The 26,121-nt window shown below is 43.5% G+C and overlaps 1 protein-coding gene across 1 annotated transcript in view; it reads right to left on the bottom strand.

Annotated features, from left to right (window-relative positions):
- KLHL14 (kelch like family member 14) overlaps window positions 1-16,521 on the bottom strand; it is a 60,732-nt gene extending 44,211 nt beyond the window's left edge. The window contains 4 exon segments of the mRNA XM_030504341.1: window positions 32-153; window positions 14,530-14,792; window positions 14,794-15,516; window positions 16,461-16,521. Coding sequence (XP_030360201.1) covers window positions 32-153; window positions 14,530-14,792; window positions 14,794-15,471 — 1,063 coding nt within the window. The 5' untranslated portion in view covers window positions 15,472-15,516; window positions 16,461-16,521.
- Between the last annotated feature and the right edge of the window lie 9,600 nt (window positions 16,522-26,121).

The raw sequence follows: 26,121 nt of genomic DNA, 5'->3' as shown, positions 1-26,121 counted from the left end.
CAAGACAACTGTACAAAAATAAACCACTTACTTGTCAGTATTTTCCACGTCTTCTTCTCATCATCATAATACTGAACCAAATTGCTGGGTAGTCGGTCAGGTCCAGGAGGCAATCCTCCAACCAATAACAGCATTTTCTTATTGGAACGAATCCTTCACCCAAAACAAGAGGAAAGATGAACAACCACATTACTGAGCAGTATTTTTAGTGGCAACAAAATCATCACCATCAAAAGAATGTTCACTGCTTGCAGTTTTCTATTTCATTTTTGTGTTTCTTTTCCCAATCATGTCTCAACAATCTTTTGAACCAAGCAGAAAAATGATCAGAAAAGCTGCATATCTCTCTACTCATGGAGTAATAAGCTTCCTTTATGCAATTTGTTAGAGGTTCATTCTAGAACGACCTTTTTCTTATATTATCCCTTTAAATCATCACTCTTTACAGCTGAATACACATGAAATGCTCTGGAGTTGTACTAAGGTTAAGCATTAAAGTTGCATGTCAAAAATCGTATTAGTCAAAATCATTATTATAAGCCATTCTACACTCAAAGAACCTTGAAAAAATTAAGGTTATGCAGAGAGTTTGTGAGCCAACTCTTTAATCACACACTGAACTTCAGATATATAGTTTAGTACAATTAGCAGCACTGGGCTAATGGTTATGGGTTAAATGCTACTTACAACTACTTTTGTTTGTTTAATTTAGTCCAGACTCCTGCTTTCACTCCCCTCCCTGACTCCCCCCCTTCTTTTTGCTCTCCCCCTGTGCACCACTGGCTATAGCAACACCAATTGGTAAAAATGAGACTGTGATGTTGTTGTGAGCCTCCCCAGAGTGGAGCCCTGCCAATGCTTGCCACTGATCCAGCGGCATGAACCTGCTCAACTGTGCAAAGTCACTCTAATTCCCTCCCTCTGTTTTTCTACCTTCTCCCCCAGGGGGCAACCACTGAAAGGAGTGACTACCCACCCATCAAGAGCTGGCAATTCGCTGCTATTAACCGTGACCGTGATTCCCAATCTGCCTGGCAGTTCTTCTTAAGAACAGGACTGCAATGTCTCATATGCAGTAAAAGTGATTATCTGCACCCTGGCCTCCAACGCTCCACCTGATGAATGTACGATTTCTTTGCAACATTAAGAGATTTAGCGCAATTGTAAGTGAAAAAGGGAGGGGAGGCCCAGACCCCCAGATGAGCCCTGATGCTTTAATAGTCACTTTGCATATAATTGAACTTTCATCAGTTATAGTAAGCTTGGGTGTGGTAACACTGAGATAAAGGTCTATGCTCAAAATGTTCCTGTTTAAGTAGGAAGGTGATGTAGCTCGGTAACATACACTGATACAAATGAATGTGCTGGGGGACCATGTGTTTGATGGAAAGCACCCTTGCCAAACATCACCGTTCCTCAAACCACGACAACATCTGTGTAGCGATCTTCATGTCAGTCTGAAGCAAACACTCCTGGCCAAGAAGAGTACAGACTGCCACAAATCAAAGCCCACCACCACAACTGCATGTGGTGGGGTCAATCTGTCACCCAGGTGCTCCAATCTCAGCAGCGCACTGTGGCAGTGGGTGCTCCACTACTGAAGTACACCAGTGGCTTAGCTCCAACTACTACCTAGAATGAGTGTTGGAGACCCACCGATTTACATTTGTATCAGGACTGCATCCTCTCTGGAGAATTTTGGGCAAAATGAACTAGGCTGTGCTGTAGTCATGCACTACACAAAAGGAACCTCCTCCAGGAAGGCAGCACGCAGCTGAAGGCTTGAGCCATATGATCCTTAGGAATAAAACCTTTCAAATGGCTATCCAAAAGACAGCTACAGACTGCAGATACATCTATCACAAGGATGGCCAGGGAATTACCTGGCAGATGGCCTTGTTTGTTTTTAAATGGATTTAGGGCTCAGGGAAGGTCCTGAATTGACAGCATAAGAAATAAAACCCTCACTGCAGAGGCAGGAACTACACCCCAGGGGCAGTGACACTGTCCCACTCTGTTCTATCCCCCTGCTTCGCTCCCTGCTTGGGGGAAGCCCCTGTGGTCCTTCAGTCTTTCTGACAAGCCAGCCTTTGACCTCTGCACTGAACCTGCTATGTACTGTCAAATGATGACTGTTACCTGCCCCTGATTGTATCTGGGTAGGATATCAGGAGTCACCACATGATCACTCTTGGCACACGCTCCACTCAGGGAGACCAAACTCTTAGGAAAGCTTTCATAGGAATTGCCAGTGTCTTGAAACATTCAATCTCCCCAGTAAAGTTTTTAATGAGAGAAAAAATGGTAAAAACTGTGCAACACGGGAGCATGACAAACTATTTTTGGTACGAGTTAGGGATGACTGCACATGTAACAAGTGGCAGAGCAAACCAGAGCCATAAGTCAGTTATGCATGGCCATCCCTAACGATAGAGAATAAATTGTTTATTCCAATCCTCTTGTGCTGTATGTTATATGACAATCAACTCCTTGTGTATTGTAAAATTCAGAATGCCCTTGCAAGGTTTACTTGATAAAGGAGTTTATTTTGATTTTCATCTTTCATCTGTAAAACTCCCTTCTAACTCCAAAGCACTGTGAAAAACCAATGAATGGCCAAGGCTCAATAGTTAAGGTGAAGAATGAAATGTCAGATATAACTCTGAGTTTCCAGAGTCTGGCAGCTGCAACTATCCTTAACATTACTTTTTCAGCTAAACAAACTGAGAACTGTTTCTTGAGAAGGAGCAGCACTGCTATATGGGAACATTTAAGAAATATTTAGCATTTTTACATGTTTAAAATGGAAAGTAGCATGAACAGAAGCCATTAATGAAATTTTAGTAAGAACTTTATAGCCAGCACAGTCTCTACGAAAAGCACAGGGAACTCCCACATGGCAAAGCGAGGAGTTCTTTTACTCAAAGTATCTAATTCATCTATATTGAGAGCTCTTCCAGTGAACCAAGTAAAGATAATACAGTGACTAAAGATAAGCATGTTTTAAACTGATGTGTTTTCTTAGAGCTAGTTCTGCTTTTTAAGTTTTGGTGTGAATCGCTACATTTTAGGTTTTGGAAAATAAAAAAGAAGTAATTCTTTATTATGTTATTTTTGTGTTTCCTACTGCACTGAGCAGTAGTTAAAATCTCCAAATACATTTTGAAATATGAAAGGCATGGAACTGATCACTGCTCACATGTGGATGACTTTTCCAAATATTAATAAAAATGTAATTCAGGTAGGACTTACTAAAAATACTTTAACAAGATACAGTTTCTCCCTTTCTCTCATTATTACATGTTTGCTATTTGCATAACTCAAGATTACCATGTGAAATGCTCTATGTAGTATCTGAAACACTCTCTTTTCATAGTCCTTATTTTGCAGTGTAATATACTACTCAGTTACATACTGTGGTTCACGGTGTCCCTAGCAAGGCTGTTATGATCATCTTGTGTTCAATTAACAGTAGTGGGTCCTGTAGTGGGAAGTAGTGGGAAGGCTAAAATAATGTTAACCATGACCAAGCAGGCTGATGTCATGGCAAAAAGCTAAGACAAATATATACATACCTTTTCCAAAAAGCATTTCTTATACCTAGAATCTGAAACTCTATTTCTCATTGATGAACATACCTGTGTTTTATCATTCTGCACACACTTTGCAGTTTCTGTTCTGCAAAGATTTTAAAACACTTAATTCACCTTAATTAAGTCCCTGGGTACCTCATGTGGTGTGAAGTTTATTTTGTCTACTTACAAGACTGGAAACCATACTACGTTTTAAAGTCAACATTTTCAAACTTGTACCATTTCCTTCAGGCACACAAACCTAGGAATTTGAGCACTCATATAGGTGGCTTCATTTTCAGAGATGCTGAATACCCACCAACATACCTAAATCCTATTCACTTCAAAGATAGCAGCAGATGTGCATCAGAGCTAAAACTCAGGTCACGGGTCCATAGTCTAAACTAACCGTGAATACACAGGGCAAAATGCTGAGCCCAGGAGAGTTTATCAACTCACAAGGAATCAGTAGAAATGACAGTAACAGACCTCAATACTCCTGACAACCACTCCCACCCAAAGTTCTTTCGCAACCTTGGTAGCCTCCTGTGAATGGAAAACACATGAATGGGAAATACTCTTCTTGAACATTGTTTTTCTTTATTAGCATACCCATTAATCTTGCACTGATGGGCTTTTCTTATCTGGGCAGTTAGTAGAAGTTCATTCTACCAATGCTGGCAAGAAAACAAGCCCCAACAACAGGTTTGCTCCAGACTCTTCCAGTTTTTAAACAATGAAGTAAGGTTCCCCTCTCTGCATTAGCAAATACAAAGAAACTGAAAGAATACAACAATGAAGTGGCAATCCTGTGGTTCTTAACGCACCTGGTGTAGTGTTACACGTCAGAAAGAAAACTGCACCTTAGATCATGGCCATCAGTTAAAAAAAACCCCAAAATAACAACCCACTCCCTACCCCCCGAAACTAACTAACTATACTTTTCTCTTAACTCAGGGTATGAACCAAAAACCTGGATTGTTAATTCTCTTTTTATATATGCTATCACTGTGGCTTTGAGTATGGAGCGAGCCAGGTGGCTTTTCAGACGAAGGACCTCACAGAGATGGAATGCCTTGCTCCTGCTTGAGTGCTGACCTTAAACACAGCAAAGCCAAATCGAATTTCAGGTAATTGCTCACTGAATTCAGGCACAAACAAATCCAGGCAGAAGACCAGCCCTGATCCAGGGAGAGCAGGTGAGCGGATGGTGACATTTAATTACAACCACAAATCTTGTTACATCAAACGATTTGAGAAACTGGAAGCCAACACATAGCGATACTGTCAAAACAACAAGTAGCAAGAATCTCTGAAATAGTGGCTGTATTAACCTGCAACAGAAACAAAATATTGCAGTGAGGCTTAAATACCAACCTCATGGTAATATGCAAAGAGATAAATACACCTTCCCAATCAGGATTTCAGTTACAGACCTATTGTTTGTTAACACTAAAGACGTAATTTAATCTTCAGAAACCAGCATGGTCCTTAGCAACCTTTTTCCTGTAAAAGGGCATCTGAAGGAGTGTTGTGTCCAACAAAAACGTAATGGAAAATCTAGTTGCAGTCTGCAGATTTGAACTAATGATGCAGGCATCCATTTGCCCATGTCTGAAGAAACTGTTTTGCCATCACAGAACATGTGATGAGATCTTTGACAATTACCTTCCCTGCTCCTGGATAGGCATTTCAGTGCAACACAAGTGTCATATGAAAACTGCTTATTTCAATGGATTTTGGCTTCCTCACTTGACTGCAAAGATAGCCATGATTAGTAACAAATGTTTAATAGACAGAAAATAGTTATCCGGCAGTTTAACTATTAACTTGATGAAAGTCATAAGATAAAATGTAAAATTTATTTTGGATAGAGAAATCTTGTGAGGTTTTGCTATCACATAAAATGAATTAATGAACATCAGAACCTGGAGGTGAATAGGCATCCAGAATCTATTCCTAACCCTACAACACTGCCAGGGGAAGAACCGAGCTCTTACAGCCATCAGAAGTCCTGCAGATCAAGCTTCTGCTGGACCTCTGGCCCACCAGGAATATCCTTCTCCTTGCGGGCAAAGTACAGATTTAAAAGCGTATCTCAATTTTATCAAAACCTAAAGCATGCTGAGGTCTTCTGTACATTATGACCAAGAAATTATTCAGTTCTTAAATTCAAAATACATTCAAAAGTATGCTGAATGTGTGAATGTTCCTTTATGAATTGATTTTTTCTGACTCTTCTAAGGCACACCTAGGGCACACTTGAAAGATTGTGAAAAAACTTTATATTTATGCTGTACCTGAAAATTAGTCTTGTAATTCATTTCAGTGCCATAAAGATTTTGGTTTTTGTCTTTTTTATTCTCATGCTTAGCAGAAGGCCCTGAGTACAAGTCTTCATGGCAGCAGAGCTCATTGTAACATTCACTGAAGGGCTTCAGTGATGCCCAGGAGACACTACTCTCCTGCTTGTTTAGTACATGTTATTGACCACTGACAGACTGAAGTTCAGGAACAGAAATACTAAGTTGGGAATGATTTGATGCAGACACTGACCGTTGGTTTTGTCCTCTGAATCTACTAGATATTCTTTTTTCTTTTTTCTGTCTAATGCATTCTTTTTTAAATAAATGCATGTAAAAAAATGAAACTCACTGTTTGCTCCAACAATAATCTTTCCTTTTTGTTTATCTAAAAAGCAGAAGTCATCTAAGGATAAGTGAATCTTTTGTCTGACAGGCCACACTTAACTGCTGCAAAGTTACCTGACGAGTTAAGAGTTTCCTCTATTTCTACAGCTGCCAGACAGTTTTTCATCCCCCATATTAAAATAACTTAGAATATGTTTGGAGCTTTGAAAAACTGATTTTTCTTTATGAATCCAATCCCACCGCTGTTACTAGTTTAGAAAATCTTGAAGAGTTACAGTATTTTTTAAGCTGGAAGATTCTTAAACTGAATGTCCCTTCCCTTTGCAATAAGAGCCTCTGAACTAATAGGTAGCTTAGGGGTGGGCAGCTATCATGGAAGAGTGGCATCTACCATCAGCGTTCCTTTGGGAGAAACACACAGGAATGTCCTTCTCATCTTTGCCTCCCTGTATTGCCAGCTTATTCTTCATGTTGACAGGAGACTGGTACAATTCCCCAGAAAAAATGCTCAGTAGCTTTCTCATATGGAATCCTGCCAAGGTCGCTGTATTGGTACATGAAACTGTTGTTCCTTACAGGTTGAGACAGGCTTTAATACATGCGTTGCCTACGTGAGATCATGAATAGTACCTGTATAGTGATAAAATCTACACAAATAGATCATTTGAACACAAGCCGTTAAATTCACTGAGATCTGAATGCTAAAGATATCCTTACTAGCCACACAGTGACTATCTGAAGCATCCTAAAGGATTTGAATAAAACGAATTTTACTAGCAAAGCTTATATTGGTAAAGGAGCCACAAAACCTCACGTGTCATCAGTCTCATCGGCAAAACTATGCAAACAACTGATTTTCCATATTGTTGGAAGTTCTGAAAAATCTTAAAGAAATTCCCTTGATCCTGAACACTTTTAAAAACAAAACTAAAGAAAATCTCAAATCTATTATACAATTTTTTTTTTATTATTTTTTTTTTTTTGCGTTAACAATTTGCTTTCCCTTCCCTACCTCCTCTTTTGTCTGTTTTTCTCAAGAGACGTGGTAAAATGGAAATGTTTATAGCATGCTTCCGGGTGGGCAAATCCTCATTTTTCCCTTAGGAAATTTCAATCAACTCTTCCTTTTTGATTTTCAGACTGTGAAAAGTCAGTAAGGTCCTTTTTTTGTTTGATTCTATATCAGATGTCCATGATGGCAGGAGCTCTCTGCACCAGAGGCTGTGTTCTCCCCACCTGAGGCTCCTTCTCCTTAGGAAGCCGAGAGGAAGAAACGCAAGTTGCTGCTTATGACTGGTTACCTTTTCCACTACTTGGTTGGGGTTTTTTGTCTAAAGGGAGGTGGCAGTCAGGGGATGGCAGGAAGAACCAACTGTGGCACCAACTTCTATTTACTTCCAGCTTCACTGCAAACCGTCTGTTTCCATTGAACTTGGCAGCTGATAATATTTGCTCGAAGTTTATTGTCTGCTTTCCAAGAACACGGCAAGAAGTGTCGACTACTAAGTACTAGCCGTGACGATCTTTAAACAAAATTTCAGGGAGGCAGCAAACATCAGAAGTGATGCCAGGAAGTATCTACTAATGGATTTCAACTTCTGATATTCTTTAATTTCTTTAGGTGGTCCTTTGGTAAACCTGCAATACCATTGAGGATCTGTTTCAACGAAATCAACAACAGAGATGTTTATGGAGCAGTGGAGTCTAGCTCAAAACTTTCACTCAGAATTCCTATTAACTTCCCTGCTCAATCCTTTCAGGCCATGCTGTGCAAAGCGTAGTAACAAACTTCAGCCTGATTTAGAAAACTGCGCTGATTTTTAAAACATGGAATTGTTTGAAAAGATAAAGTGGTGTTTTTACAGATTATGAGGATTTTTTCCATAATGTGAGCTTAACAGAACCAAAGCTTTTTCCCCAACAAACTATTTTCTCCTGATTTTGTGTTCTATGTTTGCTTTCCTCACTCTCCTCACCTCCAAGGCTTGCTGTACTTTCTCTTCAGGTACAAATCCAAACAACCACACGATCACAGCTCTGTTCCATTTACTGCTCAGCAGTTACAGACCTAGAACCTCCATATTCTTCTGCTACAGGGAAAAAAACTAAAGTGACACCAGGCCACAGCGTGCACCACCTGTGCAACCTAAGCACTCTTGACAGGAAAGTCCTGGATTGCTCTGCAAAAGCATGGGCAAGAATAGTACAGGCATGTGTCATGGAAGATAGCCTTGTTCTTTTGGGGACCTGCACGATTTGTAAATGAGCTGCACAGACTGTTGCAGGCGGTGGAAATGGGCATTTTTGGTAAAGTACGGCATTACAGGAAGAAGTTCCCATTTTCACAGGCACTTTGCCTGCAGTTTGAGTGGCTTGGTAATTTTTTTGTTTCTTTCTTTGTTTTAACTTAATTTTCCCTCTAGAACAAGGTGGTTTGAAATTCAGTGAAAGAGTTTCCTTCTTGGAGAAAGAGTTTGGAGGTACAGATGCAGATACTTGAAGCTGCTTCAAGTGCTAAAAGGGGCAGAGTGTCAGAAAGCCAAGGAGCAGCACAGCCCAACCAGCTTCAGCATGGATCTGGAGATCCGGAAAGGTCCGGAGCAGTCAGCACTGGTGTGTGTGAGGTAGGGAGCCTGGTGGAAGGAGCACTGAGGGGCCAGGAGCCATAGTAGCAGAGGATTCAAGAGAAGGGACGAAGCTCAGGCAGGCACATATGGCAAGTAAGGCAGGTAGGTGAGACTAACTAGGATTAAACTGACTACAGGTCTGTGGTTCATTTCCCCACAGCCTCTACTGTGTCAGTCTCCCTTCTGCAGCTCACCTGAGAGAGTCCTGGAACAGGTACAATTTCCAAATATTAATTCAGACATGTAAGACCTGATCTAAAATAAACCAGAGCCTCATACTCACTCCATCTACACCATAATGCAAATGTTAATAATTAAGATACATTTTAAAGTATGTTTATTTCAGATGTTAATTTGGGGTCTGAAATATTTCTCACTTCCAACTAACCCTGAGTATGAATATTAGTTAAAAATCCAAACATTTGTGTCACGATCACAAAGGGACAGGCAGGTGGCTGTTACCACAACACACAACAATGTATGTCAGTGAAAAAACCCATGCAAACCTTTTTACAACCATTAGACATGCCCTACTGAGATTTTACAAAAATCTCAGGAGAAAATGAGGTCAAATTGAACTACGGTCTGTGAGGTTTGTAGACAAAATAGTGTGTTTAAGAAGGAAAATATTTAATTGCCAAGGGATGTAACCAGTTTCTTCAAATTTTTAATCTCCTCTGTAGAAACTAAAACAGACTGAGTATAGAAGTCTTCCATATAAATGCTCACGTCTCATGTTGTTTAGCAGTTTACATTTTCCTTCTTCAACAACAGTTACCACCTTCCTACTGAGTGAAAACTGCCATATCATTTTCATCGCCTGTCACTGTTTAACTTGCTGCCACTTTCACTAAGATTACCTAACACCAAACAGTGTGGATGACGCCCTCTCCCCACGGAAATTGAATAAAAACAAAAACCTCTACAGTTAGCTTCATCAGGACCAGAATTTGCACTTCTGATCTCCCCAAGGTCTAGTAGTCCAGGGAGCAAGAACTATTGAAAAACAGCTGGGTCTGCACATGCTGGGACTTCGCTGAACCTAGAAAACAGCATGGTCAGGCTTAGCCTTCTTACCTCTTTTTATTTTCCTCCTTTCTCTTTTTCTCTTTAATTCCATATTTCCTGCCTACAACCTTTACCAGATCCATCACAACTGGTTGATCCCTGTCCATTTTTCCTCCCCCACATCTGAAATAGCTTTTCCAGACACTGAAATGCTCATCTGTCATTGAGAACAGATGCTGTTTCTGCTAAGAATTAGGGATTTTTTTTTCCCCTTTTGTTTCATTCCCTTTCTTCTTTTTATCTGCCAGGGTCTTTTTTATTTTGCTTGTCTCCTTTCCTGTCTGCTATACTATTCTTTCACTTTTCTCCCTTTAAAACTGTTCTACTCTCCCCTTTTCCCTCATTTGTATTGCCTTGCTTCCGCTACCTGTGTCCTGTTTCTCCCCTGGGGTATCTCAATTCCTTTCTTTTTCTGCATCTTCCTCTCTCTCTCAGCTTTACTTTCCTCACTCCCCTTTGCCTTCAGGTACCTGATGCAGCTGTGCAGACACCTAACTGCTGCTCTGACTGCAAATCCTGGAAGGAGCTGACCAGCCCAAATGAGAAGAGCTGCATATGTCCTGCACCCAGCAAACAACTCCCAGGCCACAAGGGGCTGCCTCTTCCCACCCAGCCTTCCTTCTCATGTCTGTCTGGAACAGAAGTCATTCTAAATAGTTACAGGCAAGCAAACCCATAAAATCATGGCAATGTTCTGCAAAAAGGCAACAATATTTAAGTAGAACATTTAACAATAAGCCCCGTAATTTAAATATTTTTCTATAATGCTCCTTTCTCTGTCTACAGCTATACTGTGCATGAGCACAAGCAAAATTAAAGTTAAAAGCTAGGCGATTCACAGCAGCAATGTGTTTTTAACCATTTTCATTGTTGTAAGTAAACATGGAAGCAATAATAATTCTCACTAGCTCACTCATTTTTGAAAGTGACATTCTTTCCAGCAACATGGTAATGCTCTAACCCAGAACTTTCTAAAAATTGAAAACACATACCGTGTATTATATAAAATATATTATATTACACAATAAAGCACAGAGACATTTTAATCAACTCAATACCCTTGTGAAGTCCCGAGAGTCAAATAAATAATGAGAAGGCGAACATTCCTCTATCTAAATGCATTTTATTCCCAGAACTCCAGAAAACATGACACAGCACAGATGTACCTGTGTCACTCAGGGACAGACAAACATCATTTAAGCTTAACACTCAGGGTCACCACAATGGGTGGTGAAATCAGTTGGGATTTTTCCTACTGGTGTCAAAACTGACTATGCCTCAACAGTCAATGATAGCAGCTTGTGTGCTGAGGCCCTGCTGTAGGTGAGGGTCACAGAGTGAACAGAATTACTAACTTTGCTTGGAGTCGAGCACCTGATGAAATGACAGATCAGAGCCAAAACACACACCTGCTGTGGTAAAGTCCTGAACCTCAGTATTCACACCAAAGTTCACAAGTCAGGAACATCATTCCTTAACTTCTTAAACTATGATTGTTTAGTTGCTGTACTTTGAAACATAATTTTACAAAATGAGGGCGTTCAAGAGTTACCTTCTCTCAGGAAATTTCAAGGAAAAATAAATTTTCTCTCCCTGTAGGTAAACAGTGTTTTTCGCTGTGGCACAAAAGACAAGGTACCTACTAGCCCCCCAGCATCACTTGCACTGCAGGATCTACATTTGTAGCACAAACTTTATAAGTAACTCTGCTCACAGTGCACAAACTGGATCTTATGATACAAAATCACTTTCCTCCAGTCCTAACAACAGTAAAAACTTGTGTTTGTCAGAAAAGCAAGCATGTGGGATTTACAACACAAAGAACAAGTTTAAAGAAATAACCTATGTTAACTTCACAGTTAGATTTCAAGCTTCCCATTGTACTTGGTTTTTTTAAGAAATGTAAGTAGCCCCAGTTCCAAAGTCCTCCAAAGTGGTAGTGCAGAAATGGGTATGTATGTACGCATGTGCACACACTTGTGCTTAAGTAGGATGTTACAATAAAACATATGTTCTTTTTAAAAATGCAGAAAAGTTATTGGCAGGTTATAATTCTGAGTGTGCTTCTCCTAATTTCTTCAAAACACCGTAAGCAGGTGGCTACGGCACTGTGCTGCTTCTATTTCTCACTAACCCACACCAAACTGTGCAGTATGTATTATGTGGCACAAGAGGAACAGTTAATCTCTTTCTAAAGACACGTGAATCTTTTATGAATGACCTTTCATTAAACTTTAAATTCCAAATTGCTAAGGTCACCATTGCTCACAAAAAATATAACAGAAGTTTTAAAGTCCTTGCTGTTAGTTACTTTTAAGATTTCCTTCTGCAAATCAGTAACTTAAGGAACTCTCTGAAGATTTTCTTCCTTAAAATAAAATTTTACTGAATGAATGTTAACCTGTTCAAATTACAACTTTAGAGAAACTATGAGTAACAAGAAGGACATATCTGGAAATCTCTATAGTCTTGTGTATGTTTCTTTATTCATGTTTAAGGAGGCATTTGTACATTTAGGCAGCCTGATGAAATCTTAAAGTGATTAAGATTCAAAGATTGGCCTTTGTGACCTTTATGAATTCACAATAATATTATCGAAGACCACAACTGAAAATATACCAATCGCATCCTGTATCACAGAGCATTTCAGCATCTCCAACATTTTAACATTTTAACTAAGTTCTAATGCCTGCTCATAAATAAGAGAAATCCAAATGGTTTTGCTTTGATTTCACCACCACCAAAGAACCCAATCAAGAGAAACTAGTTACGACGCTGTCATTAAACACACATTAAAGTTGAGAAGGTGAACCTTAACTATGGTTAAGGCTCTCTGAAATACCACTGTCTGCACAGATGTGCAAACCTATTACAAATAAAACCCATGGTATTTGTGGTATTTGAAGTCCCTCGTAAGTCATTAAGTAAGCAAAACTTAGAATCTAAACTAGGTCTACATAAAGTGGAATCCTTTTGTGTACACTCCCGCTTACAGGGCAAGCCAGCTCCCAGCACCAGGAGTATCAGATTCTCGCAGCATCCATGACACTTGTAAGCATTCAGTGGTCAGAACACCACTACATATCCTTCAAATGACATGGACCACTGAAGCTGGAAGGTATCTTCACTGAACCAAACCGGCTGGTATCTCAGCAATCCACCAGGACACAAGCCCCGGCATGCCCCCGCCTCGAGTGCAGCACCTCGACCAAGGAGGATGTGGTGGGTTTTGCATTTTTGAAAGTCAACAGTTTTGAATACTGAAATGCAAAGGGTATGCACCAGCTACAACACGGCATCTCAAAACCACTTTGCACTGCAAAATTCTGGTATTCATTTTTTACTGTAAGGTTTCGAGGGAGAATTGGTTACGCAGCAAGGTGATAAGCACAACAAAACACTAACAGAGCGAGCTAGCCAGTGATAATGAAAGAAGGCACAGCATTTCCAAAGTTAAAACATCAGGGTACCCATTACATGAAGATATAAAGAATCCTCTGCATTAATGCTAACAGAGCTTATTATCTAAAATATTTAATAACATCCTAGTTTTTCTTGCTGCTGTTAAGTCATTAATAATATCCACCTAGTAGTTAAAAAGCTGAATAATACAAAGTGGGCTTTGATTTCTGCACTACTGTGCCACTGTATAATAATACCACTGGAAGATGGTATTATCTCTCTATTCATTGAATGAAATGAAGTATAAACATGTTTTAAAAGGAGAAAAATAAATATCTCCTTCATTTCATGTATATTTACTGCTCATTAAACTACACGCTGTGCTTTCACTTCCTAATACCAACCTCATATTGTCAATCTTTGACACCATGATTCATTACCTTATTAAATGAAAATAACTGACATGTCATAGATGTAAAGGCTATGAAGCCACAAGTTTCCATGCACAATATGGACATACTGTCCAAACATCAAATATCAGGGTGTGCACAGATAACGGAGTTACCGATGAAAATAATTAATTAGATTTAGGACTTGGATATTGCAGCTTAAAACGGCCTGAGGGTGCAACTCCTGGATAAGGAGTAACATTGGTGGGGGGTATATAATAAATAAATGTGGCCTACAGCAAATACCACAGGAGGTTCCCACGCGCACGGTGACACCTCACATTCACACGAGCCCTGCGGGCCGTGCACGATGGCTGAGGGCGCTGCCACCGGGAGGCCGGGGAGCGGGGCGGGCACGGCCGCCTCCCAGGGGGCCCCCCGCCCCTCGCCGCTGCCCGGAGCCGCGCTGCCGGCCCCGGCCCTGGCCGGCTCTCCCACCGCGCCGCAGGGCCGCCACCCTCCACCCCCCGGCCGCAGCGGCCCCGGCGGGCCGACGGGAGGGGACGAAAAGTTTGGCGACGCTGGGGGCGGGCAGCTCGGCCCCGCCGCCGCCCTTCAGCCGCTGCCCGGCCCGGCCGCAGCCGCCGCGCCACCCCCCGCCCTACCGGAGGGCGCTCGGCCCGGCCCCGCGGGGTCCCTGCCCGCCGCCAGCGCGGCCCCGCGGGGGCTCCCGCTGCCGCACCCTCCCGCGTCCAGAAGCCGCCGAGGGGCGTCCGTGAGGGAAGCACCCCCCCTCCATCCTCCCCGGCGCCCCCCTCACCTGCTGGCCAGGCTCTGCCGGCAGTGCTGCCTGAAGGGCATCAGGTGGTAGTTCATGGCGTCCAGCAGCAGCTTCTGGCACACGGGGTCGGTACGCATGAAATCCACCGACTGGACCCGCTCCACCAGCTCAGGAGCCGGGATGAGGGCGAAGCGGAGGCGCTTCATGAGGTCTGGGGCGTACTGCATGCGGGTCTCCCGGTCGTGCTCCAGCCAGAGCACGGACATCTGAAAGAGCGCCAGCTCCGACTCGACGGGGGGGGGGCAGCGAGTCGAGCAGGGCGCGCATCTCTTCGAAGTTGAGCAGCAGCACGTCCTCCACCAGGTACTTGTTGGCCAGCTTCTTGGTCTCCTCCAGGCCGTGCAGGGCGGCGATCTTGCACACCTGCTTGTAGTTCTGCACCGAGATCTGGTCGTTGAGGAACTGCACGCACAGCTTGGTGACCTGCGGGATGTGCAGGATCTTGCTGACCGACAGCACCTCCTCCACCGTGTCCAGCGAGAGGGTCACGTTGGCCGTGTACAGGTACTCCAGCACCAGCCGCAGCCCGATGGACGAGCAGCCCTGCAGCACCAGGTTGTTGATGGCCCGCGGGCTGGCCAGCAGCTTGTCCTCCGGGGAGGAGGACGGGGTGCCGGGCTCCTCCTGCGGCTGCTGCGGCGGCGGCGGCTCCTTTGGCGGCCCCCCGAGCCCGTCCTGGGCGCAGGGCCCCAGCCCCAGGGCGTGGGGGTGCCCGCCGCTCCCGCCGCCGCTGGAGAAGAGGGATCGGAAGTACTGGGAGCAGGAGGCCAGCACGGCCTTGTGGCAGTGGAACTGCTGGCCCTGGGCCGTCAGGGTCACGTCGCAGAAGAGCTGCTTCCTCCACAGCAGGTTGAGGCCGTGCAGCAGGTTGTCGCTGTGGCTGGGGTCGAAGGTGGAGGTCCTGTCCCCGGATCTGGACATGGCGAGCGGCCTCCGGCACACCTGCCTTTTAAACCCTCCTCCAACCTGGGCAGAGGGGTGGGGAGGAGAGCGGGGTGGGGGGACACACGGGACGACACAACAATAAACACAAGAGCTTTAGAGGCCCGGAGGGCGCATCCCGCCGTGCGCGCACGGGTGGCGGGGGGATGCAGCCAGGGACGGGCTCCCCTCCGCCCGCCGAGCCGCCCCCCGCCCCGGGCACGGACGGGCTCGCCCGGAGGGGCCGCAACTTGGGGAGGCTGGAGGAGATTTATTTTTTGCACACCCCCCCTCCATACACACACACACGCCACCCCTTTCTCCTCCCTCCTCGGTGCAAACCGGGCTCTCTCCAGGGGAGGAGCGAGGAAGCCGGAGACGTTCTCAAAGCTGAGCCACGTCCCCCCCGCCAAAAAAACGCTCGACCCCACCAAGCACCCAAGCACTCAAACACACACAAAATAAGCCTCCCAAACTCCGCAATGCCCAGAGAAACTACCAAGTGACTGAAACTCTGCCAAGAAGGCAGCAGCCCCGCCGCCAGCCCCCAGCCCCCTCCGGCCGCTTTGGCAACTCGGCGCCGCCGGGACCCACTTCCTCGCCAGGGCCGGGGGGCGGCGTGCCCAGGGCGGGGGCCCCGGCGCTGCCCGGCGCCGGAGTTGAGCCCCTCTCCTCGGCCACCGAGGGGGTTTGCAACGCTTCGTACACCGGGGCAAGTGGGGGAGGATGGAGGGGGGGAGCGGCAGCCCCGGGCCCGGCGAGCGGTCGCCCGCCACTGTCCTGCCCGGCTCGCTTCTCGCAGCAGACGGCGCCGCTGCTGTAACTCCGGTAACTACGTGAAGTTCAAGTTGGGGGAAGGACGGGGAGGCGGGCGGGGAGCAGGGCCCTGCCCGGCGGCCCCTCGGTGCGGCCGGGCCCCGCCGCGACCCCCGGCCCCATGCCCGGCCCAGGAGGGGGGTCAGCGGGGCGGCCCCGAGCTGCGGCCGCACCTGCGGGGTCTGCGCAGCCACCGACCCGCGCTGGCCGCATCCCGCACAGCGCCGCCGCCGCTCTTCCTCCTCCTCCTCCTCCTCCTCAGCGGGATCCCGCCGAGACCTGCTCCTGCCATTGCAGCGCGCTCAGTCGCTCCTCGGCAGCGCTGAGCTTCCTCTGCCTCCCTTCATCCCCGCCTCGCCCCATTTATCGGCACAGCGAGGGGCTCCCTCCAGCCGCTTCCCCTGCCCCGCCGCCGCTCAGCCCCGCTCCGCGCCCCGCCGCCGGCTGCAGAAACCTCCCGGAGCCTCTCCCTTTAAGTGGACCCGGTCAATGCCCCCCTCCTCACCGCACACACAGACACACACATACATACATGCACACACACACAGACATACACACACACTCCTCCTCTTCCTCCCTCCCCTTCTTTCTTCCTCGTTTTGCCCATTTCTCGCAATCGGAGTTTATTCTGCAAACGCGTTCGTTACACAACTGCCCCCCCTTCCCCCGCACACACTTCCAGCACACACCCCCCCCCACACAGGCACCCCTTTCCTCTCCCCCAACAACAAACAAATCAGGAGACACAAGAAAATGCACAGAGACGGTTAGACACAAGGCCAGAAACTTACCTGCTCCACAACCAGCTGCCAAAGTAAAGGTTCACTTAAGCTCCCCCCCAAAAAAATCAATTGTCCTTCCTTTTTAAAGGTTTGCTCGCTCCTTCCGAAAAAAAAAAAAAAGGGAGAAAAGAAAGAAAAAAAAAAAAAAACCTTCTGGTTCCCAACTCGGAGCAGTCACTCTTTACAATTTATTTTGTCGTACATCATTTGATCACCATGAATTAGCAACAGCAAGAAAATGTACGAGAGAGAGAGAAGGGGAGAGAGAGAAAGAGAGAGAGAGAGAGCGCAGAGCTTTCTGCAAGAGAAGAAGAAGAAAAAATGTACGTGTGACAAATTATGCTACCAAGAAACAACACATCATTATCCTTGGGCCTGGGGCTCAGTGAGTCGTAACGAGAGTAATAGGAAATCCACGGTTGGGGAGAGAAACGGTCGTGCATGGCCAGTGGAGAGAGACCATACAGGGGGATGGATGCTGGAGAGACTCGCAAAATTATGGCTCAAGGCTATTGTAAAAATTGTCGAGCGTAAATGACTGCGATTTCAAACATCTTTGGAAGAAAGAAGGGGAAAAAGCGAGCCCCCCCCCCCGCCTCCCTCCCTCTTGCTCTCCCTCTCTCTTCTCTCTCTCTATAAAGAACCGTCAAGTTTTAGTGCGCATTGCTAATTAGTCAATTTCTCTCTGCCTTCACAGGCTGGCGACTTTGCTGCTGAGCTGAAACTGCTAATTTCTGTGACCAGCTTTTTTCTTAGCTGTGATCTGGATGAATGAGTAGCTGTCTCACAGAGATGACAAAAATAAACTCTAATCCCCCCAAAAATTTCCACTACATCTTTCTCATGCATAGATTTATGATCTTCAAGTGCCCTGTGCAATATGCAAACTTTTTGTCTGCGAGTGTGTGTGTGTGCTGGAGTGGGGGGGGTAAGTCTGTTGTATTCAGGTTGCACAGTATTTGGTTTGTGTCTCTGCTCTCCCCCCACACCCCAGATGTGATGGAAATAATGTCTGATTTCAGCACCCAATATATTCACACACACACACACACACACACACCCCCCTTGTATTTATATTATTGCTCTGACAGGATACATCCTCCTTCCTTGCAAGTATGATGAGGCTGGAGGGGTGAAAGGGAGAGAAAGAAAGTGAGGCTACTAAATGGTATTAGTGGTAAAACGTTCCCTTTACATTTGTTCCCCTGCACTGTTGAAGATTTATGATCTTGTTTGAAGGCATATTTTCTCTATCGTTTTGTCTGGTTAGACAACCGTCTCTGAACTTCACTGTCAGCTCTTCAACAGATAAGGGTTCAGAAGTCACATTTTTTTTTTATTGGAAGATTAGCATATTGTCAGATTTGTCTTTCAGTTTCGAGACTTTGCAATGCAGAAGCCTGAATCAAATGGCAGGAAAGCAGCTGCTATTTCACAAATGTAACCTTTCAACTTTCTGCCAGAGCTGATACCCCAGAAACGTGCACAGCACAGCCCATAGGTTGGGGCTTTGTTTTGGTTTTTGATCCTTTATAGTCGTGAAAAACAGAGGGAATTCTCATTGTAGACATTTTGGGCTTTTTCTTTCCACCGAGGGGCATTTTGGTAGAGGACACGTTCTCCACAATTTGTCTCATGATATATTGCACCCTCACATTTATAGCTCTGTTCTTCTGTTGTCAAACTTCCAACTGTCAAAAAACAAAAAAAAAAAAAAAAAAAAACCCAAAAAAACCCCAACAGACAAAAAGGTGGAATGTGTGCCCTTGAATGAAATGCGCATGAAAGGAGACTGGGGCAAGCACTTACAGAAAGTTTTACCTGGTGTGAAAGCCATGAGTCCCATCCCCTTTCCCAGCTAATACTCAGACCCCACTAATTAAACTACACACTAGGAGTGGGACTTTGAATGCCAGGTCTCATGGTCTTTGTCTTTGACTTGGCCTAGGATGCCAGCGCATTTACAGAGCTGGAGTCAGAGTGCTCAGGAATGCATAGAACTGGAACTGAAAGGCATCAAGGCAGTTTTTGCTTTTATTTACTTTCTGGTGACCTTATAAAAGGAGTTCTGCCATACCTTTCTGGTTTTCCTCACCAGATAGCTCCCTTCCTCCTCCCTTGGACATCAATTATTTCTGCAAGACATTTCCAAGAGAGATTAGCTGGTGTTTCAGGGCGTGGTATTCTTTCCCAAAGAATGACACCATCATATGCTGCCTCTAAAACCATTTTCTTTGTTTTGACCCTGTCATGCCTCCCCTTCCTCTCAGTTGTACCCTGTTGGCCACCCAGATTTTGACCCTGTTCAGGTGAAGAAAATCATGAATTATAAGATGCCTCCATTTCGATAGTAGCTGGTATCTTCAGTGGTGCGAGTTGTCTCCCAACTGTAGTAGATGGGAAGAACAGTTTTTATATCATGCTTGTGCTGCTGAACTTTACTGCTGTAATGGCTGTAAATAATCCTCATGAGGTTTTGTATCAGTTTTCACTGACTGATGTGTCACACACTCTTATACCATTGTAAGCTGCCAAAATATGTCTGTGCCAATGTGTAGCGAGTTTCTGGAACTAGCATACTGGTTTGTTTGCTCATTAGTGAAAAGATCTGGGTAATTTTTATTTAACTTTGCTACACTAACTCAAGTTGAAATAAAGTTTTGTCTTACTTATGTATTTGGTTTGTGGTCACTTACGAATTACATTGGACAAATATTTCCAGAAGTCCTGGATATGATATTTTCTAAATGGGCTTGAACAGTTTCGGAGGGAGATTTCAAAGTTTCTAACTCACTCATTTTATCTGCAAAGTAGAAAACTAGAAGTAGTTCATCTCTTGCAGACAACAACTGTCAGCAGAAAATACCATGTGTTTTCTTTCTTCTGCAGTTACTCTCAGACCTGCACCATGTAAAATCATCCATTTTTTTTATTTGGAGCAAAACTAGATGTACTTGCCACCTGGTTAAGCAGGGACTTCATATCTCCATTTCATAAACCTTAGTCTGTCACAGACTTGAGGGAAACCACTGGAAGAGAAGACCATCTCCCCCAATGCACTGAACACCTACTAACCCCTGACCTTTCCCTGTCATAGGTATAGGGCTCTATCCCTAAGCAGGATTTCCAAAGAATAGCATGCAGTGCCCCATGCTTCCATCTTTTCAAAGCCAGCAGTTTGGAGATGTGCTTTTACTTGTTTTCCCTTAGCTCATCTCTCTCCATCCATTCAAACTCTTCAACTTACAGAAGTCTCGTTGCAAAGGCTTGTAGTAGGGAGGTCAATACTGAACAAGGAACTGAATCACATCTTACAATTAAAAGACTCTTCCTTACGCAGAAGAGGCCTTCATCAAGACAGTATAAGGTATTGTCATTAAAATCCAAGGGAAAAATAACTTGGTAAATAAGCAAGGTAAATACTTTTCAGTAAGAGTAATTACATAAAAAAGAGAAATTTAGAACTCCTGCATTACCTGTGCTTGTGCCATGAAGCATACCTCTCTACAACTGATGTTTTGTGGGGATTTTTTGCAGATTTTGTTGTTGTGACATACACTGATATCCTGGCACAGCTCCTAAATAAAACTACATGCACAGTATCCTAATTATTAAGAATAAAAATAAGTGTCAATTCTGAACACCTGCCCCTCTGTCATTGAAACTGCTGTCAGAAACAGAGCTTCAGCTGGTTCCCCTTGTTGGGGCTCAGAAATTGCCTTTCTGCATGTTGAATGGCCTGTTGAACTCTCTCAACTGTCTGCATTTCTGCCACTCTTGCATTTCAAATGGTAGAACAGAAATGACAGCGCTCACCAGGGCCACCTGTATGTGGATGGGAGCTCTCACCGCAGGAAAAGAAAGTTCTCTTGGAGGGTCTTCCAGGGAAATAAAGCTTACTACTGGTAAACTGGGTCATTTGTGTTGGGCAAGACACCATACTAGTTCTTTAGACGGATCTGAGCACAAAGGTCCCTTTCGTAGTACAAATACTATCCAAATAAATGGGCAACTGCAGTACTGGCTGTTACCAATAATGCCAAACATTATTGAATAATTCTTCCTTCATTTTCATTCTGATGATGATGGCAGTTTGTGTGCTCACACTTCTGAAGGTAGACCTGGCATCACAGCTGCTCTGTTCCTGGAGTACAGATTAACTACTCAGCCCGTCTAGGGCAGGAGAGGAAGATTTGAGGAGGTTGAGGTGGTGCTTGTTAGAGCCAGGGCCCACAAGTCTGGATGTCTCGATTCCCACCACTCGCACACAGTGATTGTACACTTTTGGGTTAGAACCTAGGAACTACCCAAGTTCACAGGTGCCTTATTCCCTGAGGAGGCCTTATCTCACAGAGATGAGGTGTCGCAAGCAGCTGGGAGGGTGGGAGAGCTAAAATGAAGAGTTATCTTGGGTCTGATAATACAGATGTAACAACCTTGACCCAGGTGCATCCTTTAATATCTCTGTGGTTCGGTTAACAAATGCTAAAAAGAGTTTTCATTAGTGCAGGCCAAGCTTCTTCCAGCTTGTGGTCCATCGTCCCTGCTGAGCACATCTGCCCAGATCCACCCCCAGCTGGGTATTTTTGAATGTTTACTATTACACTTGCTATGTCAGTGGCTGCTGCAACCGTGTGGCTGTAGAGACTGGCACAACTGGCCCCAGAGGTGTCACAGGCATCCTGATCACCTGCATTGTGACCTGGTTAATCCATGCTTGCCTAGTGCTTTGAAATTCTTCCAGGGATACTGACTAGTTTTATTTATACACACAGACACATTGTGAGGTATTGTTTCTATGCCTGGATGTATACAAACCAGAATTTTTTCTGTATTAGAGAGTCAATACCATTAAGTATTCAGACTTCTGCCCTGCATACCCAAAGTTCTGATGGGGGTGGACTGAGAGCTTCTCAACAGGACCCTAAATGAGTGATCCTAACAGCGCTGAAAGACAAACTTCTTCCTCCCCTTGCAGATGCAAAAAGGCAATAATGTAAATGACATAAAAAAATCTTAAAAGTAATTCAATGCAATGCTGTACAATAAAGATGACACGAATAAAGTTTGCAGTAAACCAGTAGATTCTGAAAAATCAAAATATAAGGTATTGCCTCTGAAAGAGTTATTAATATAACTGGGGGGGGGCACAACTCAGAACTGTTAAAAGAAGCAGCTAAGCTTGGGGAAATTGCAATCTAAAAGCAAGGTGGATTAAGCAAATCCTTCTGTACAGAACCATGCTACAACTAGGAACTCTCTAACCATCACTCGGAAAAGCTTACGCTCTGGGACTCGATTTTCAGGTACATAATATGAGCTTTAGTGATTGTGTCGGCACTGTACTCCCAATTAAGGGATACTCTCTTGTGCTTAAGTCCATTTCTTTTCAGGAAAGCATTTAAGCATTTCTTAAATAATATTCTTAAGTGCTCTCTTGGAGGGGAATGCTTTCCTGACACGGCACATGTGTCTGCATTCATCGTTCAGATTGGCTGAATTTTCCCAGCCTGGTGCACGCAGGACCCATTGCAAAAATAGGAGGAGGATACGTCGGTGGCATGTGACACTGCAATTGCTTTAAAATCATGGTCCAGCTTTGTAAGGAGCCATCCCGAAGTGGGAGAGTGCTCCATCCCAGTTGCTTGGTTTCTTGAGGCAGAATTTTGAGACACACAGGGGAAAGAGCAAGCTTCAGAGCAACAGGAACTAGCTGGATTGCAATGGTTAGATTTAGAGTACATTTTTGTACTGAAGTAATACATAATCCATAGGTTTAACATGGCTCTCACAAATCCCAAGGGAGTACTAGCAGTTTTTAAAGGAGAAAAGAGTTGCAGAAAATTTTTCAATTCCTTTTCAAGCAAAGTCTGCTGACAAAGACTTTTGTTCTCCACCACATCTAAGTGCTCTGGGGACAGAAATCTTTCCCGTAGTGCTCTGTTTCAGCTGCCCCAAGATCGTCTTCTCCCTTTGTATGTACCAGAGAGGACCCATTGGATATAGATTCCCTCATGAGGAAATAAGGATTTAAAATAAAATGTGGTGGTAACTTTGATTACCAAGATACCTATTCACTAACACCACTTTGGGGGCATAAGTTAAACATAAGTAAAAAAAAAGCAAAGGAAATATGAGTTAAGGCTTATGGTCTCCCTTTGCTTTATTCCATCTTTCTAAGATAACACAGGCAACATTCTGACCTGACTGTTTAAATAGTAGGGCTGTGCTTAAATAGTACAGTCTCTTTCTGCTGCAGAGGGGAAAAATGTGATCTCTCTCCGGAGCTCATATATCAGACCTACTCACCATTGTGAAATGTTGTTTCTCCCACGTGTTTCAAACTGTATTGTTAAAGTCAGAACCTGCGAACTCAAATTAGGTTGTTTGCTGAGAGGAAAAAAAAAAAACAACCCAACATAAAAAACCAAACACAAAACATGGAGACAGGGCTTCATGAGCTTAAAATCAGGTAATCTTTAACTTTGTGTAGCCAGTGAAAGTCAAGCAATATTCTCCTAACTGTTTTTGACCCTCTCTTCTTGGTAAGGGTGATTTTGCTCAAATCACGCAGTGGCTCCGACTTAATCCGACTGGCTACCCAGATAAACAAGGACCTCTGTCTTCCCTCCACTAGGTCCAATAGCAAAATAGCAATGTTGGTGAAACATTGTAAAAATATACTTTTTCATCAGGGAAGATTTAATTTTGCTAGCAGATATTCTGAATGGGGAGAAAATGTGAGCAGGAAAATCCCTTTCCTTTGCTGAGGTGTTTCTCTGCTTCTCAGCAAAGCGAACACTTGGGTCCAGCTTCCTGTTTTGAATCTGGCCCAGGCAGTAGAAACCAAAAAGAAGTCATCACTGAATGGCTGGCAGGGTTCTATGTGTCACCGGCCAGCTGTTTTAGGTTAGGATCTAGTTCACATAATAATAGCACCCTTTTATTTGGCTCTGGGTGACATTGCCTTGGAATACAAGCAGATCATCTGTGGTCTGCTTTGGTGCAATCCATTCAAAGCTAGAAATTGTTCCCTGTCACCTTTTTTGAGTATTTCCATGGTGCCAAATGGGGAATGTGTGAAAATCAATAGTAGCTCTATATGAATAGTAGCTCTATATCTGTTCTACCAGAGGTTTAAAAGGAGAATTTAGTCTTCCCTACTGAACAAACTCATTCATGAGCCATATATGGGAGGCAAAAAGGTAGGTATGAGGGTAGATACCATTAATTCTAAAAAATGGAGATGAAATAGAATAAAGTGATATTTTATGACAGAGCTCAGTCACCAGAATTTCATCTCTTTTTTTCCTTTGGCTCAGGTTGCCTGGATGATTTTCAGGTACCTATTGCTCACAAGATAACACCTTCCTGTCTGCCCAATGCCTCATATTCATTTATGCCAAGATATAAATAAACATCCCAAATACCCTAGGGCTGAGAAATGGCACTGGAGAAAAATAAAGGTTTCCATTTTAACTCCATTTGAGTGCAGCTCATCAGCAGACAAAGGTTCATTGCTGATGTAAAGGAACAGTCCTAGTGGACCCAGTGCTCGCTCACACAAGCTATGAATCTGGCCAATAGTCTTTTACTGATGATAAAACAGGCAAAATGAAGAACATCCCTCTGCTGAGAAATTTCATTTTTTAAAATTAAACATATTTTAGTTACAAAAGACTGCAAAAGTGTTCAAAATAATAAAACTTCAGGATTCCTGTGCTCCTTACTTCAAGAATAGCCACAATGATTTAAAATGAATATGATTAAAAGGAAATTTATATATTGCACCTTGACTTTGGTTTCAGACCTGAATGGATTTTAACTGCCAAGCGACAAGCCCTTTAAAACAGGATTAACAATGGAAATTCTGGCTTTTTTAAGATACCATGGCACTATTATAACATCTAGGCTTCTTCACAGCCCTTGGTCCACTGTCAGGGGCTCCCAGTGACAGACACCAAGACTAAAGCTAGGGCAGTGACCCAACTTATTTTGGAAGTTACAGCTCAACATACAAGATTTCATGCAGTAGCTCTGATGACAAAAAACAAATTTACCACATGGAATCTCACAACATATTGTGCGGTAACTCAGAAAATAACTTGGGCTACCACCGCAAATATATATATGTAATACGCATTAACAGCATTTATAGACACTGATCTATTAAGTCATTTTCCTACACTACCTTCAGACCTTTTGTATGAAGCAGAAAAACCATCATTAAAGCTATGGTTTGCCAGACAATTACTTTGTCAAATCTCAAGAAATTGCATAATAAATTGTATACATGCATCAAACATGAACAGCAGAGGGGTATAACAAGCTGTGTATTTCCAGTCCACTTGTTCTTTCATCTAAACAGTAGCTTTTGTTTTGAAGAGTAATCCTATATTCTTTTCAAGGCATAAAATGTACATATACATTTATCTATCAAACTAAGTAGAAATAATTGAAACACTTAATATGCACAGTAATAAAGAAACGCATGAACAACTTCATTATTAATGTCTATTGATTATTTATGTTTTCAAATAGGCAAATGTAGCTACTAATATTTTATTATGTTAGTCTATATGTGCATTTTGGCTTTACCTGTTTATTAGCAAATTTACTATCCACATTATGGGTATTTTTATTGCTGTACACTCATTTGCTATGCGCATAACTGAGGTCAGTTTACGAACTGATTAGTGTTTACTCAATTTGATTACAATGTAACATTGCTGAGACTATTCCCCCTTTGGAAAATTAACTGTACAAGGAAGCCCAGTAAATCTTTACTTAAAAATTCCAAACTTTAGATTGATTTCAGCAGTGGGTCTGTATTGATCTAAAAAGCTTTGCGTTCCTAACTAAAAACTAATCTTTATTTCACCCTTTAGTGGCTGCAGCCATAAATATGTTCACTCGTACTGGAGTTTAGTGGATTAATGGTTATTGGAGATTGTGGCTTCCAACTGAGGTTGGTAAACCTTAACCTTTGGAGGACAACATGAAGGCATTTACCCCCTGTCATCTGTAATAGCTGGGTCCCCCTCTGACAGTT

The sequence above is a fragment of the Strigops habroptila genome, chromosome 1, assembly GCF_004027225.2.
Source record: "Strigops habroptila isolate Jane chromosome 1, bStrHab1.2.pri, whole genome shotgun sequence".
In the NCBI taxonomy this organism is placed as follows: Eukaryota; Metazoa; Chordata; class Aves; order Psittaciformes; family Psittacidae; genus Strigops; species Strigops habroptila.
Note: the sequence above shows the minus strand (reverse complement) of the source record. Positions and strands in the feature narration are given on the sequence as shown.